This window comes from Malaya genurostris, chromosome 2 (assembly GCF_030247185.1).
Source record: "Malaya genurostris strain Urasoe2022 chromosome 2, Malgen_1.1, whole genome shotgun sequence".
Lineage (NCBI taxonomy): Eukaryota > Metazoa > Arthropoda > Insecta > Diptera > Culicidae > Malaya > Malaya genurostris.
Genome location: NC_080571.1, coordinates 95,522,537 through 95,538,064, shown reverse-complemented (window position 1 = coordinate 95,538,064; position 15,528 = coordinate 95,522,537). Strand labels below are relative to the sequence as shown.

Below are 15,528 nucleotides of genomic sequence, written 5' to 3'. Positions count from 1 at the left end.
CGCATGTGAGGTCAGAAGGTTTTTCTGGTCCGAAGAGGTGACCTTAAGTTTAAAATCTCTATAATCGAAACAACAAAAATCAATCTTGAGTCAAATTAGGGTTACTCCATCAATGGTTTGTCATGCTGAAGATGAGTGCAAAGTTTCAGTTAAATTAGAGTAAGTCAGTAAGTTCTGCCACTATTTCTGCTGTTAGTTTCTTCACAAGGTTGTATAGGAGAAACACGTTTCCTTAAGGATGATGCAGTCATTGTGCGATTAATATTCATCAGATCCGACCTAAAGCGAAGCAGTCAATTTTGAAGGCAATCGTAATGTATATTTTTACTCGTGATTGTTAAAGACTGTAAATACGAAATTCAAACACGTCCCTGTAAATATATTTCTTACAGCAAAAAAGTAACAGGCGAAATGAATTTATACTCTAAAAGTTAGGGTTGACTTGTGTTACTCTAATCATTAAAGATCTATTTTTAGTTATTCAATAAGAGGACGATAAATTCTTAATCCTGTGAGTAAAACTCACTAATCTATCAATTTTTCCATAACACAGTATACGAGGCCTATCGATGATCTGTCGACGATCTCACCACCAATACCTCCGCATCTCAGTAGTAACGCGACGACCGGCGTCCGCAGTCCCACGTTCGATAAGAACAAAAATTCGACGACGATCCTCACATCGACGGTAAACACCAACTCGACAACGGCAGCGACGGCACAAACACCAACCGCCGCCAGTAATCTGAACAACGCCAATAATCAACTGCAAGGTAACGATGATAATACAATACTAACCGTACTAACACCAACTAGCAATAAAACCGACTCACTAATAACGGAAACGGCCACGACAACGGTCTCTCCGACTACCATATCGACGACACCAACGACGATAACAGCAACAACAACAACAACAACAACTACAACCACACCATCTACAACATGTCCATCCTCACCAACAGCAACACCAATGGGCACAACGACGACGGCTGTGCCATCTGTAGGAGGAGGTGGGGTCGGAGTAGCCACGACGACACCGACGACGAACAATGAACCCAGCACGCAGCAGCGCGCAAACCTAAAAAAGAAAAAAATGTCCGACGAAGAGATCCTCGAAAAACTCCGAACCATCGTCAGTGTGGGTGATCCAAAGCGGAAGTACAACAAAATGGAGAAAATCGGTCAGGGTGCATCGGGAACCGTGTATACAGCAATCGAAAGCTCAACAGGTATGGAGGTGGCCATCAAACAGATGAACCTTAGCCAACAACCGAAGAAGGAGCTGATCATCAACGAGATCTTGGTGATGCGAGAGAACAAACATCCGAATGTGGTCAACTATCTCGATAGTTATTTGGTATCCGAGGAGCTGTGGGTAGTGATGGAGTATCTGCCGGGTGGCTCGCTGACGGATGTTGTGACCGAGACCTGCATGGACGAAGGCCAAATAGCAGCAGTATGTCGCGAGGTGTTACAGGCACTGGAGTTCCTTCACAGTAACCAGGTGATTCACCGGGATATTAAGAGTGACAACATTCTGCTGGGGCTGGACGGTAGTGTGAAGCTAACCGATTTCGGTTTCTGTGCGCAAATTTCACCGGAACAATCGAAGCGAACGACAATGGTTGGCACACCGTACTGGATGGCACCGGAGGTGGTCACGCGAAAGCAGTACGGACCTAAGGTAAGTGTTTTTAAACCTATTGAGACTCACTCATTTATGCGTTTAATATCTATGAGCGAGCTGTGTTAGAGCTTTTTCACATTGCTATAATCTTTTGTTTTTTTTTTTTTGTGTGTGTGCTTGCACCCAACAGGTCGATCTCTGGTCTTTAGGCATCATGGCAATCGAGATGATCGAAGGCGAACCGCCATATTTGAACGAGAACCCTCTGCGGGCTCTCTACCTGATTGCCACTCACGGCAAACCGGAAATCAAGGAAAAGGAAAGGCTTAGTCCCGTATTCCAGGATTTCCTCGACCAGTGCCTAGAAGTGGACGTTGATCAGCGAGCTACGGCATTTGAGCTACTGAGGGTAAGTGACAAAGTTTCCAATTGAAAACGTTTAGAACTATCCTACTAAGATACTCAATTTACAGCATCCCTTCCTGAAACTTGCTCGACCACTAGCAAGCCTAACGCCTCTAATAATGGCTGCAAAGGAAGCTACAAAAGGACACTGAGATGAGGCCAAACCAGTGGAAAGCGGTACAGAGCCGGTAGAAGCAACGACTACAGCTGCTTCCTAAAAACCAGTGCTGTACTGTTCGTATGTTCGTGCAGGCGTGTGTATGTCGGAACTAGCAGTCGCTCTCGATCGCAATCGTAGGCGTCTGTACAGTGCTGTTGTACTGACACATGTGATTGATGCTTAAATCCAATGAGCTGAATTCTACACACAGAACAAGTCATGGCACATGTGATGACTGATGGATGCTAGTGTGAGCGCAAAGCGTTTGAGAGATGAGAGCGAACGAGAAAGTCAACCAATAATAGATCCATAAGAAACAAAATAAATTAGTGCAAGTACTATATTTAAAACATGTTACAACTAAGCAGAGAAGTCTAAGAGAGTTGTTAAAACGGAAGCAAGCTCTTCCTAGACGGAACAATAACAGAGAGAGACCACAATAGCAAATGTGTGAAAACATTTGAAACTTGAGAAAGCAAAGACACAACGTAAATCAAGCGAACGAGTGTACAATATTGTTTGGTAGTGTAGCTCATTGTAGTCTGAAACAATTGTAGAAACTGTGTGAATGTATATATAGAGTACAAATGGTGTAGAATCAGATGCAATGCAAAAACTAACATTTTTGCGCCTAATTTCGACCATCGCGTCTTTTCTCACGGATGGTCATATGATTGATACGTGTTTAGAAGCCAGAAGGAGTATACAGCATGTTCAAGTTCGCTCAAACGCTTACCACATGTAGAGACAAAATCCGACAAACAAGCATAGGAACGAGATTGACAAAATTACATCAAATCAAACCAGAAAATAAAATGAAAAGTGCCTACACCAAGTGTATGTGTCAGCAGAATATTATGCTTAGCCGCAAAACAAACCACAGAGCAAGAAGAACACGATTTAAATTATTTAACCAATATTTATGTGTGAGCTAGTTGTGAAGCTAGAACAAAAGTTCACAATCTAATATTCAAACAATACAAGTATTACCTGTCATTTAGCAATCACTTACGTTTTCTCCGTTTTTTTCTCAATAGTATCTATGCACTATCGCCGCAGCCACCGCTACGTACTAACGACTATTTGACTGCTTGGCTATATTTAGGAAACTATTTACGCAAGTCGAGTACTGGAGAATGAAAACAATAATTTCGTCGGTCGTATCATCATAGCTTTGTGATCCAATCACCATTCCGTCGAGGTTGGTACCATTTAGCAACAAAGAGAAAATCTACCAATCCTGCAATCCTGTCGGTAAGCTTGCAGGTTTGCGACGGACATGAAAGAGAGTGTACAAATTTGAATGTGCATGGCAATTTATCCTACCATCTAACATCACAAAATTCGCAAACCTATGTTCTATCCAACAGCACATTCGAGCACCTAGTTTTTCTGATTAATGAGGCTACATTTATATCTGTAATGTATTATCGAAAAAAATATTTTGAGATTTTAATTTTGATACATACTGTGTCCCTTATTACCGATATCACTACACGGTGAAAACAAAGTGAAGTGATTGTAACCCTTATTATCGGTATCACTTCACGGTGAAAATCAAGTTAGGTGGATGTAGTTCTATAACAAAAGTCGCTTCAGAGAAAAAATAATTACTTCGTTGAGCTTGTTGTTATTATGAATAACAAATCAACAAAATTTTGTTAGAAAAAAGATTTTTTTCACTACAGTGTTTACTGCACTGAGCGTGATACTGGTAATAGGTAAATGCCCTTTTCACCGTTCTCACTTCCACTTTCACGTTCACTTCACTTACATGTCACTTTACTTGATTTTTCCTATTACCGGTATCACACATAGTGAAGTGATCACTGTGGTGGAAAAAACATTTTTTTATAACAAAATGTTGGTGGCGTGATGTTCATGATGGCAGCAAGTTCATCCAAGTAATAACTTTTGTCTCTGAAGCGACTGCCGTAATAAGGACCTACATTCACTTCACTTGATTTCCACCGTGAAGTGATACCCATAATAAGGGTCACAGTCACTTCACTTGGTTTTCACCGTGTAGTGACACCGGTAATAAGGGCCAAAATCAAGTGAAGTGACATGTGAGTGAAGTGAAAGTGGAAGTGGAAGTGAGAACGGTAATAAGGGTCTGTGTCTATTCGTCGTGTTATTTTCCTAAATTTAGGTTCCAATTCCGGATTTTCATGGTGTTTGAAATTTATTAGTGTTTTGTCATAAAACTTCAAAATTACTTAAAATTGGGTAATAATTTTCTGTAATTCATAGAACTCGATAGATGATTACCAAATAAACTGATTACCGAAACTTCATTTATGTCGAATATTTGTAGAGCCTTCTCTCCTAGGCTAAATTCCTAAACCTTAGACTAAACGCTACCTATCAAATAACAACTGTGTAAAACTTGCGCCATCTTACTTACATTCTTTTATTTACACATTTTTTCAATTGTTGCGTTTTTGAAATCTTGTCTCCTTATGCACGTGAACTTGTCTCCTTATGCACTCAAACCCAAACATAGGGTTAGAAAGTTTTTCTTGTCCGAAGAGGGTTTCGATGTTTACTCCTCGGTTGTTAAAATGGTATCGAAGCAAGAGTAGCAACGGGCCAAAATTTTGCTCTCCCATCGCGAAAATCGAGACTACTCGCACGCAAATTAGTCGAAATTAATAATGTGCAAAACTAACAAGTACTATTGTAATAAAAGAAAGCTGAATCATGACTTTCTGATTTTGAAGATCTTTCTGAACAGGAATATTCAACGGCTACTGGAAGAGATATTTTCAGATACCTTGGGCTAAAGAAATATCGCGTGTGACGAGCCATCTATTCCAATGGCATGATGAGCGACATTTAAATCACGACCGGAATCATCAACCAAAAAAATTTATGTACCGGAGCTTCTAGAAAAACTTTTGTTTCCTTTGTTCAAACAGTACAAGTGCTCCGTCCTGTTTTGGCTGGAATTGTCATCTCGGTATCATGGAACGGTATTCCACGAACCAAATCCTGCTCAAGGAAATTATCCACCCAATAGAAAAAATTTGAGACAAGTACAAATACAAGAAAAAGCGACAGGCTGTTGTCAGCGAGTTGCAGTTTAAGGAAAACTGACAGCTCCTTCAACCATCGCTTCTAGTAGTGTGACGACGCCAGATCCGGCCAGAATACCGCGACTTCGCTGCTACGGTATTTCTTGATAAACGACGCAACTTCCGGCATGCATTTCTTACTATAAATTTCCCCGTTCATGATCAGTCCGGAGCGAAAGAAGAGCAGCTGTGACATCCCCTTCTCACTGATTGTCAGCCAAAGTCACTTCTTGGGGAACTTGGTGTGTGAAATGAACTTTATGTCGGAGCTTACTTCCTTTGTGTGGGAAGTAAAATACGAAGTTCCCTGCCAGTCGTTGCCATCCAGCCAGTTGACCATCTTATTTGGCCCCTGCGACATTGCCTGCAGCTCCGAAACCAGTGAACGCAACTTCCGCTTCCTGACATATGTGTTCATGGTCGCCAGGTACCTTTTCACTGTTTAGCCGGTTGCACCGACCTCCCGGCCAAGCGCACGCAGCGATGTTGCCACTTTTCTCTCGGTCTTCCTCTGCAGCTTCCTTTTGAGCTTTTTGTCGTCCGGAACCGGGCTTTTTTCACGATACTCTGATTGTTGTCTAATAGTGCCATCCGGCGTCCACAAAGTGCCGCACGATGTCCGTTTTCTACGCTCAGGGTCCCGTTCATTGAACGCGCACAATTCTGACAGAGTTGCTTCACTGTGTTTGCCATCCCGGTTAGAATTCGACTGATAGAGCTGTCAAATTTTGTATGCTGATTCATGGGTTACTATTATTGATTTGTTCGTTAGCGCGGGTAATGTAACAGTTCGGCTGAAAAGTTCGTATCGTTTAATAGAAACACACATTTTTGTTGCCAAAATTCGTTTTTATTATTCAACATAATTGCCATACAGCGATTACAGCGATCTTCCAACTTTTCGATACCATTTTTGTAGTACGATTTGTCCTTTGCCTCAAAATAGGCCTCAGTTTCAGCGATTACCTCTTCATTGCTTTTAAATTTTTTACCAGCGAGCATTCTCTTGAGGTCTGAGAACAGGAAAAAGTCACTGGGGGCCAAATCTGGAGAATACGGTGGATGAGGGAGCAATTCGAAGCCCAATTCGTTTAATTTCAGCATGGTTTTCATCGACTTGTGACACGGTGCATAGTCTTGGTGAAACAAAACTGTTTTTCTTCTTCAAATGAGGCCGTTTTTTTTAAATTTCATCCTTCAAACGCTCTAATAACGCTATATAATAGTCACTGTTGATGGTTTTTCCCTTTTCAAGGTAGTCGATGAAAATTATACCATGCGAATCCCAAAATACAGACGCCATAACCTTACCGGCCGATTGTTGAGTCTTTCCACGCTTTGGGTTCGGTTCATCGCGTGCAGTCCACTCAGCTGACTGCCGATTGGACTCCGGAGTGAAGTGATGGAGCCATGTTTCGTCCATTGTTATATATCGACGAAAAAAATCGGTTTTATTTCGATATAACAGTATTGATCGATTGTGAGCTCACGCGGCACCCATTTTGCACAGTACGAAATTTTGCAAACCACTTACGAATTGTTGCTTCGCCCGGTGCAGAGTCTGGATAACACTCATCAAGCCATTTTTTGGCATCGGCGGCACTTTTTTTCATCAAAAAGTAGTGTTTCATCAACACACGAAATTCCTTTTTTTCCATTGTTTTCACAATAACAAAATTAGCTTCACTCAAAATGCAATATCTCACAAACTAATAATCAGACAACTGTCAAATTTATACACGTATCTTTTGAAGGTTGGTACTAACTGAAAATGGTATGGATTTAATTCTAGTGGCGCCCTCTCATAGAAACGATACGAACTTTGCAGCCGATCTGTTAGCGTTTACACTATTGCTGGTTGCCAGCATGCTGGTGCCAGTGTACTGCCCCCTCTTAGGAAAAAAACGTTCAATGGTGGTCCTTTGTTGGTCTAACGCGTTGGATCATTGGACCACAGTTAAACGTTTTTTCCTAAGAGGGCAGTACACTGGCACCAGCATGCTGGCAGCCAGCAGAAGTGTAAACGGGGCATAAAGATAAACCCATGAAAAATCGGCAATTTTCGTCAATTTTTTTAAACGCAAATGTTACTCTGTATGAATTGAACTTGGAATACAGACATGATTTGAATCTTGTTTGACGAACTTTTGTTCGTAGCACCCTTTAAGTTTTTATATGCTCACTTTTATTTATGATTCGGTATTAATCATATTTACAACTAATATGTTGGCTTGATTCTGGACGGGATTTTGCAATAATTTCTTGAAAATTTGTCTACATATCTATATAAACTTGCCACGAATGAAATATCTGTATAGTTTCCCGCCTTGAGGATTATTTTTACTTCATCAGATTTAATTTTATTGATCAAGGAATTCAATCCGCTTTTGGTGGCTAATGAATTAGCCTCCCTGATCTAAATATACACATTTTGGTTTCAGGGTGAGGTTTTCGACCTCATCACATAACTCCTAGCCTAGTTTTTGAAAATTTTATTGCTGGAGCCAGCTGATTAGGTGGTGTTAAGCCAATAAGCTTATGGCAACAATAAATGACGGTAACGAGTCGGCTGAACCATCGTACATGGATATTACGGCCGTCGCCTTTTCACGTCAAACGCTGTTGAATTGGTAGTCATTTTTCTATCTAAATTCTGGTGGTTTTGTTTGTACTCTTCCAATTTCAATTCAATAATATTCAATGTTTCGCTTCGCGAATTTTTTACTAGTATGTGGAATTCCTTGTCTACGATATTGTCTTCTGATTGAACTAAATAAAATTCGAAATTTCTATGCGTATCTTCGCACAACCTCCTTTTTTCTTCTAATGAATCTCGAGAAAGTTTAGAGTTTATTGCTTTCTTAAAATATCTATTAATGTTTCTCAATTGTTCATAGTAATTCATTACTTACGCGTTACTGACAGCCTCATTGCTTATTATTCTACTACTACTTCATATCTTGTTCTTACATCTGCTTCCGCTTCCGGGATCACCTGGTTGACATCCCCCCGGAATGCGGGGGGATGTCAACCAGGGATCACCTGGTTGACTTGTTGTAGCTGCGCGATTGACCTCGCAGCCTTTAACGCCTGGCCTCGGGCGTGTCATTTAACTAAGGAGTGTATCGAAAAGTAGTTAGCAACATTGATTATTGAATAAAAAAGCGAAAAAACATGTTTTGACATCAGTTTTCGATATATTGTAGAAAAATTACATTTTTATGCATTTCACTGATTATATTGAAGAAAATCGTAGTTTCTGTGAAACGCTCGCACTTTGGATTTGACATTCTTCATTAAATTCTGCACAGTTACTTTTGTAACTTTCCTGGTGGCAGCTGTCCAGTTTTCTTTTAACTCCTGCATGTTTTGGGACACTGTACCTTCCTTCCGAAAGTGCCGCTTGACAATTGCCCAATACCTTTCAATTGGCCAAAGATCCGGGCAGTTCGGTGGGTTGATGTCCTTTTCCACGAATTGTACATTATTTTTTGACAACCACTGTAGAACGGAGTTGGCGTAGTGGGCTGAAGCCAAATCCAGCCAGAAGAGAGGAGGAGCCTTATGCTTTCTGTACAGTGGCAGCATTCTCTTCTTCAAACATTCTTCCTCGTACACCTTGGCGTTAATTGTGCCCTTCGTGAAGAAAATCGACGACCGCAAACCACAGGTACAAATTACTTGCCAGACCAACACCTTCTGACCAAACCTTTCCATCGCCACCGTGGTGTCAGTGTCGTTCAGGTCCTGGTACACCGATTTCGTATAATATTGAGGTCCGGGCAGCGTTCGAGAGTCTTCCTTGGCGTAGGTTTCGTCGTCGATCAGGATGCATCCGTCTTTATTCTGTAGAATCCGGTTATACAGTTTTCGCGCTCTTGTTTTGGCCTGAACTTGCTGTACCAGAGACTTTTTCGGCACCTTCTGCTTCTTGTACGTTTTCAGGGAGTTCCGAACTTTGATCCGTTGAATCATCCCGATGCTGGTGTTGAACTGCTTGGCCAAATCCCGCGTCGACGCCGATGGGTTTTTCCTGATGTACACACTTAAATTTTTTAGCTGAGTCTCGGCAAAAAAATGCCGAGATTCGCACAGCCGAGTAATCAGCAATCATCTCGGCAAAAATAAAATAACTGAGCGTCTCGGCACTCTCAAATTTGACAAACGTCAAATTCGCTGAATATTCGGCAATCCAATAAAACGAAAAAATGAAAAAAAAACACAAATTACCGAATCATCTGTAATTAAAAATCTAGTCAATTAATCTTGTTTGTAATTTCTTAACATTATAAACACACCATTCAGGATCAAAAATTCATTTTATTAACACTTAAAGGAGGCTTACAAATTTGTTGCCATTAGTGCTTAAAGCCTCTACCTTAAAACATGTAGCATAATAAAAAGCGGCGTTTCCGGATGCGGCCACCTTGAGTCGAGCTGGAAATATGAAAATAAAATTAAATATACAAAAATTTTCAATATCTCATGATGCATATACGGTATTTTTCAAAAAATAAACTTACTTTGATTTATTGAATTTGTCCATGCATTGGGTTATTTTTTCGCATATCCCCCAAAGTTTTGTCTCGAGGACTCTTTGAGCCCCGTGTTGGATGTTTTTCCTTTATAATGTGATCTGATAAATTCGCTTTTTATAAAGCGAAACATGTCACTATATTTGTTCAATATTTTTACTTGCAAGTGGTTCCACGTTTCTTCGAAGATTATCCATTTTTTCACTCGAGAATTTCATCAGAAAATAATCGCGCAATGCGAAGCGAAAATGTAACGCGGCAATAAATGACAGCTGTCGTGCTGAATCTCGGCAACAGCTAGCGCATATTCCGAAATCTCGGCAAACGTCTCTGCTGATGTCGGCATATCTGTTGTTTACTGATAAATTCAGCAAGCAATTATGCCAAATTTCGGCAAAGTGAAGCATTTTACCGAAATATCAGTGAATGCATATAACGAAGTTCAGAAACATGCGTATTGATTACTGAGCAATCAGCAAATTTGGGTGTTGCTGATCAGTTTCGGCATTTTATTATGCCGAGCTCAAGAAATGGTTTTAAGTGTGTACTCAACCACTTTTAAGTCCCGGCCGGGCTAGCTGGGACACGTTTCCCTACCGGATCGGGCAAATCCTTCATGGAAAGGGTCTTACCGAACTTCTCGATAATATTTGTGACACTGGTGTGGTGCACTTTCACTCGTTTTGCAATTTCGTTGTACGTGACACCACTTTCTGAGCACCAAGTGTGCAGAATTTTCTTACGCGTTTCCGGTTCAATTCGACTCATCATTGAAACGATAAACCGTACCGAAACCAATCGATTGCGCAGCTGTTATTGACATGTAAAAAAACATGTCACCGCAAAAAATTAGGCCATTTCAGAGTAATAACTGTTTGAATGTTGCTAACTAGTTATCGATACACTCCTTATCATATTAATTTTTATCGCTAGATTCACTGCCACTACTATTAATGAAGATACAAACGTCAAAGTCAGAATTTTTCTTTCACTAATGGCTTTGGCCCGTGACACTTGTCAACGGTTCGCCTTGTAAGTGGTTTTTTCGGACTTCACACGAAGGTGATCGATTGAGTGGTGTTTCAATAATGAATATGTATTTCGCTTTTTACTTAATTCTAGCCGTACAATTATTCTTATCGTTTCCTATCGGACGTACCTGGAGCGAAAGAAATCGAAAAAAGCCATAGAGAGGGAGAGAGAGAGAATGTTGTTGGTAATGGAGAAGGACTGGTAAAAACCACCCCGGTGGTGCGATTGTCATCTGCATACAATTGGCTTGAAGCCGAAATTTTTGGTTCTAGTTCGCTGTCAAATGCTGTGTTTAAGCAGTGTTCACATCTTTCTTCATGCGGTTGCACCAACATAAGGAAATGATTTCGATGGAATATAATTAAACTATAACAAACCACTTTTTTTTCTTATTCAAAAAGAGGTCAAATTTTTTGTTTTGCAAAAAATACTAGACAAGAGATATATTTATATTGGGTTTGAAGAAATTAACTTTTGACACCAGTGTGGTTTGATTGTATGGTATGAACGTAGCTTAAAATATTGTTGACAACAACGCCACCAAAACAAAATGCGTCTGTTTCAGGAACCAGCTTCCATAGCAGCTGGTGGTAAAAACATTCACAGCTGTGACGTCATAAATTTGAGTATCGACCTTTGCTTTATGCAGGTCAAGCAATCATGAATATATTACTAGCTGCCTGCGCGGTGGACTTAACCGAGGTAAATACGACATGTGCATTTCTGTGGGGTTTATGACTTGGATACCCAAATGCGTGGAAATGTCACATTTGGTTTCGGCCTTGTAAATTGTAATTAGGATTGATCAAGCTAAGATGGGATAAATTGTTATATTACACTCACTTGTTTCTCTCTCACTGATGTCAAGTGACTAATAAACCGAATGCCATTATGCAGAAGAAAGTAATGATTTTTTTTTATTTCATACAAGACGATGGTATCAATTAATCTACATGAAGCGCGTATTATTCGTTCCGTCAGGCTGTTGTCATTGTTATGGGCATAGTTTACCTGTTTCTGGCGTCCCAAAACATCCTGATAACTTAATATTCCTGAGATATAAAAAAATGACATGATACATATTAGCAGTGTTAAATTAAACAACGCTCGATTGGTAAGTTTTCAGTTGCGTGCTAAGGTATACTCGTCGGAATTGCTTGATTGAAATGTGCTACGATTATCTTGCTTGTCTGAGAAAAATGTTAAATAGCTCGAAAATGCTAAAAACATTTTTCAGATTACTTACGCCGAGCGAAGAGTGGCAAACAGTTCAACTAATCGGAATCGGTCATATTCCAAAAAAGGACATTCATCATCCTCAACAACAACAAAAAAAACTCTTCCTAACTTCTGAGATGGAGCTTATTTAGAAACAAAACAGTTGTATATATCTAAGTTTAGTGCAGCAATACAATAACATTCGGTACCGGTGCGCGTGTGTATGTTGATTACTAAACTATGTATGCCATTGTTGCTTTTTTACGAATGAACTGCATTTATATTGTAATAGTATTGCTATGAATTAACTTGATTCCCATTTACTAAAATGCTCTCATGTTCCTTTTAGATAGTGCTGCACCTGCTCTTATAACAATGCTCGCAATTTGAGTCGCATTTTCTGTTCCGCGTAGCAGCTGAAAGCAAGGCGCGTTGCAATATTTAATTTATCTGCCTTTGTCCCAGATGTGTCCCATTTATCTTAATATTCAACAGTAATACATGTACCGAAAAGGAATTTAACGAGAGTGAGCATAAAACTGACATCGGCATGAATTATTTCATTCGAATTTGACAAACCCGAAACTATTATTTATAATTTTTCATCCTACGGTGGTACGATTCAAAACAGCGCAAAAAGTACAGCATGAGGCTTTCGATGCGCCTAAGTCTAAATCTAATCAATTAATTATAATTAAACATTTGTATTTATGATACATACACACACGCATATATTCAAAGCGACGAAAAGCAAATAAAAGATTGAAGAAAAACCGAATTGCACACGAGATGTGCGACAAACCGAGAAAGTATATGTGGGTATACTTATTAGTTGATAGTATGGAATGCTAAATAATTATTATATATATAATCCTCTGGCTAAACATAAATGAGAAGAATTATTAGCATAAACGAAGCAACAGTGTACTATCAAGTTTAGTTTCTTCAACAATTATTATAAATTATATGGAAATTGTAACACAATCTACAGTAACTTACACATGTATCAAACACACATTTAGATTGAAAAAAAGTAATGAAATTTAGAGATGGAGAATAAATGAAAAACATTTTATAAAATAAAACATCAGTGTATATTTCTCAACTACTGTGAGCAGAAATCTTAAGGCGAGAAGCGTAGTGTTTCTTGTTTAGAACCTCTTCCTCTAGTGTTTGTCAGGTCGATCACTTCACATTCGGTTGAAAGAATGTTACCATTGTTATCTATGCACATGTCAGTCTGTGGCGTATGGCCTCCACGTGAGCGCTTCACCGACGACACGACGACCAGGCACTCTGAATAAATATTGGAATTAAAAGTGTGAATCACTATCGATAACCGAATATTGAGTGACCTCTTGATAATAGTCGGATCAACCAACCAATAGTTGGATCAAGCAATCTACGATCATATATCAAAGAATGAATAAAATATGATTCATGTCAGCAACCCAACGGTTTAGCCGAAAGATTCGTGGATACTTTGAAGAGAAGTCTTCGGAAAATGCACACGGGAGGAGAATCACTCGAAGAAGCACGGTACACCTTCTTGAATGCTTACCGCTCTACTCCTTCCAGTGACATCCAAATCCGATAGTTTCATTCCGGGAGTTTCCGCATACAACAATAATGAACAAAAATAGGTTCTCGAGCACCACTGTCTTGGTTGCTATACAGTAGTCGTAGGTTTCACACTCTCATGAAACTTTGTCATTTTTGATACGGTACAGCTGTTCCAGCGCTTCGTGATCACGATCCGGAAAACCGAATTCTATCTGTTTCGTTCTTCGTTCGCTCTCGTGAGATGTTGCAATATTTTAGCTCTTCCTGTCTTCTTCCCGTCGACCATCTGCTGGTATTCACATTCGCCGACGACACGACCTGCCACTCGTCTATCAAAACTGTATCGCAAATTTAACTACCCCTCAGTAACTGGAAATGTCAAAACGAAATCGACTGGAAAACTATTGAAACTGGCAACACAAGTTGATGAATTGTTGATTTTGAATAACAATTACTATAACCTTGGTTACTGCATATTAAAGACTTAAGAAATGTAAACAAAACGAACTGCCTCAAATGGAAGATCCTTATTTCGCAGTAAGTTAAAAGTTTTCCAGCATCATCACATGCCAGAGCGATGAATCGATTAGACTATTAGATAGAGGCTTTCGTTGAGACTGGCTGGAACTCGAACATACAAAAAAATGGCTCTTAAGAACAGCAGAATCAGGTTTCCATATTTGACCAACATCCTTTGAATTGTGTACTTTTAATGCGTTGTCGGTATCATGTATCGTTTAAATATCCGTCGAAGCTTGTTAAATAGTTTAACGTAACCAGACTTAGATCTATGACAACTATCTGCTATGTTACATAAATGAGTTTTTAAAAAGTGGTGAAGTTTGCAGTCATTAAATCGGTCAGAGCGAAGCTTCACTGTCAAACTAGTAAACTGGGTAATTCTGTTACGGAATTAATAAAAATGTTCAGTACTATCGGAAGTATACATATACCATTAATAACAACTTATAAGCTAAATTAACATTGCTTAAGCTAGGATTCGTTAGTTGACTGAATTGATTTACGGCTAAAAAGAGGTCGCGTGTAAGAAGACTGAATTTGTAAGCAAGAAATGCAATGTGTGAATTAAATGCATATTAAATAAGAAAATATATTTCCAACTTCAAGCTGCTAACACAGTTGCTCCGAAGATTAGTCAAATTGGCTCGCTGCGAACAGGAGACGATCAGAGTCTAGCTTCGTCATATTTCATAATATAATATTTCAAAATATAATATAATAGTTTAGACGATACTGTTGAATGAAGGCCGGACGGTTATATTCGTTGGTTTTAACTTTTTAAATCTATATCTTCAAACGACCACGACAAGTCAAGTTGAACATCGCCAGGGGACCCAGCCCTCGACGGATGGCTTGCGGTGCCCTGTACAGCTTTCAAGAGATCAAGTGATTTCGTTTTTACAATACCAGAATTTTTTGCTCTGCCTGCCAAAAGCATATTTCTGTCTTCAAATTTTGTATTTTGTCTCATGATACCTTCAGAATAATTCTTGAATTTTTTTTAATTGAGAGCTGATGGCACAAATTGAAATCTATTGAAAAGTTTCGAAAACTTCCTGAAATGGTTTGTTTATTTATTATAGAGCTCCTTGGTAACTATTTTATAGCAACTCAAACAGTGTTGCTGAAGAATTTTTTTTATCATTATCAAGCAGGGCTTGTATTGTGAATCCTCAAACGAACGAAGCAACAAAAAATATCTGCTGTGAACACTTTGCTTAACATAGCTGAATGAGAGACCTATATTAGAGAGAAACTGGATGCGTGAGAGTATATGCTACTGAGCAGACCAATTCCCCTTGCCAAGTAAATTGTCTGTGCTCTCATTCTCAGTTAACACATGAACTAAGCAATCCATGACAATGTAATGAAATGAAGGGTTCACTC

General features: G+C 39.4%; 1 protein-coding gene across 5 annotated transcripts in view; it reads left to right on the top strand.

Annotated features, from left to right (window-relative positions):
* LOC131432494 (serine/threonine-protein kinase Pak) overlaps nucleotides 1-6,989 on the top strand; it is a 121,557-nt gene extending 114,568 nt beyond the window's left edge. For 4 of the 5 annotated variants that reach the window (XM_058598803.1, XM_058598804.1, XM_058598802.1 and 1 more), the window contains 3 exons: nucleotides 554-1,687; nucleotides 1,821-2,039; nucleotides 2,104-6,989. In XM_058598803.1, coding sequence (XP_058454786.1) covers nucleotides 554-1,687; nucleotides 1,821-2,039; nucleotides 2,104-2,187 — 1,437 coding nt within the window. In that variant the 3' untranslated portion in view covers nucleotides 2,188-6,989. The remainder of the gene's footprint in view (nucleotides 1-553; nucleotides 1,688-1,820; nucleotides 2,040-2,103) is intronic. The other variant, XM_058598805.1, reaches the window with a different exon arrangement.
* Nucleotides 6,990-15,528: the final 8,539 nt, after the last annotated feature.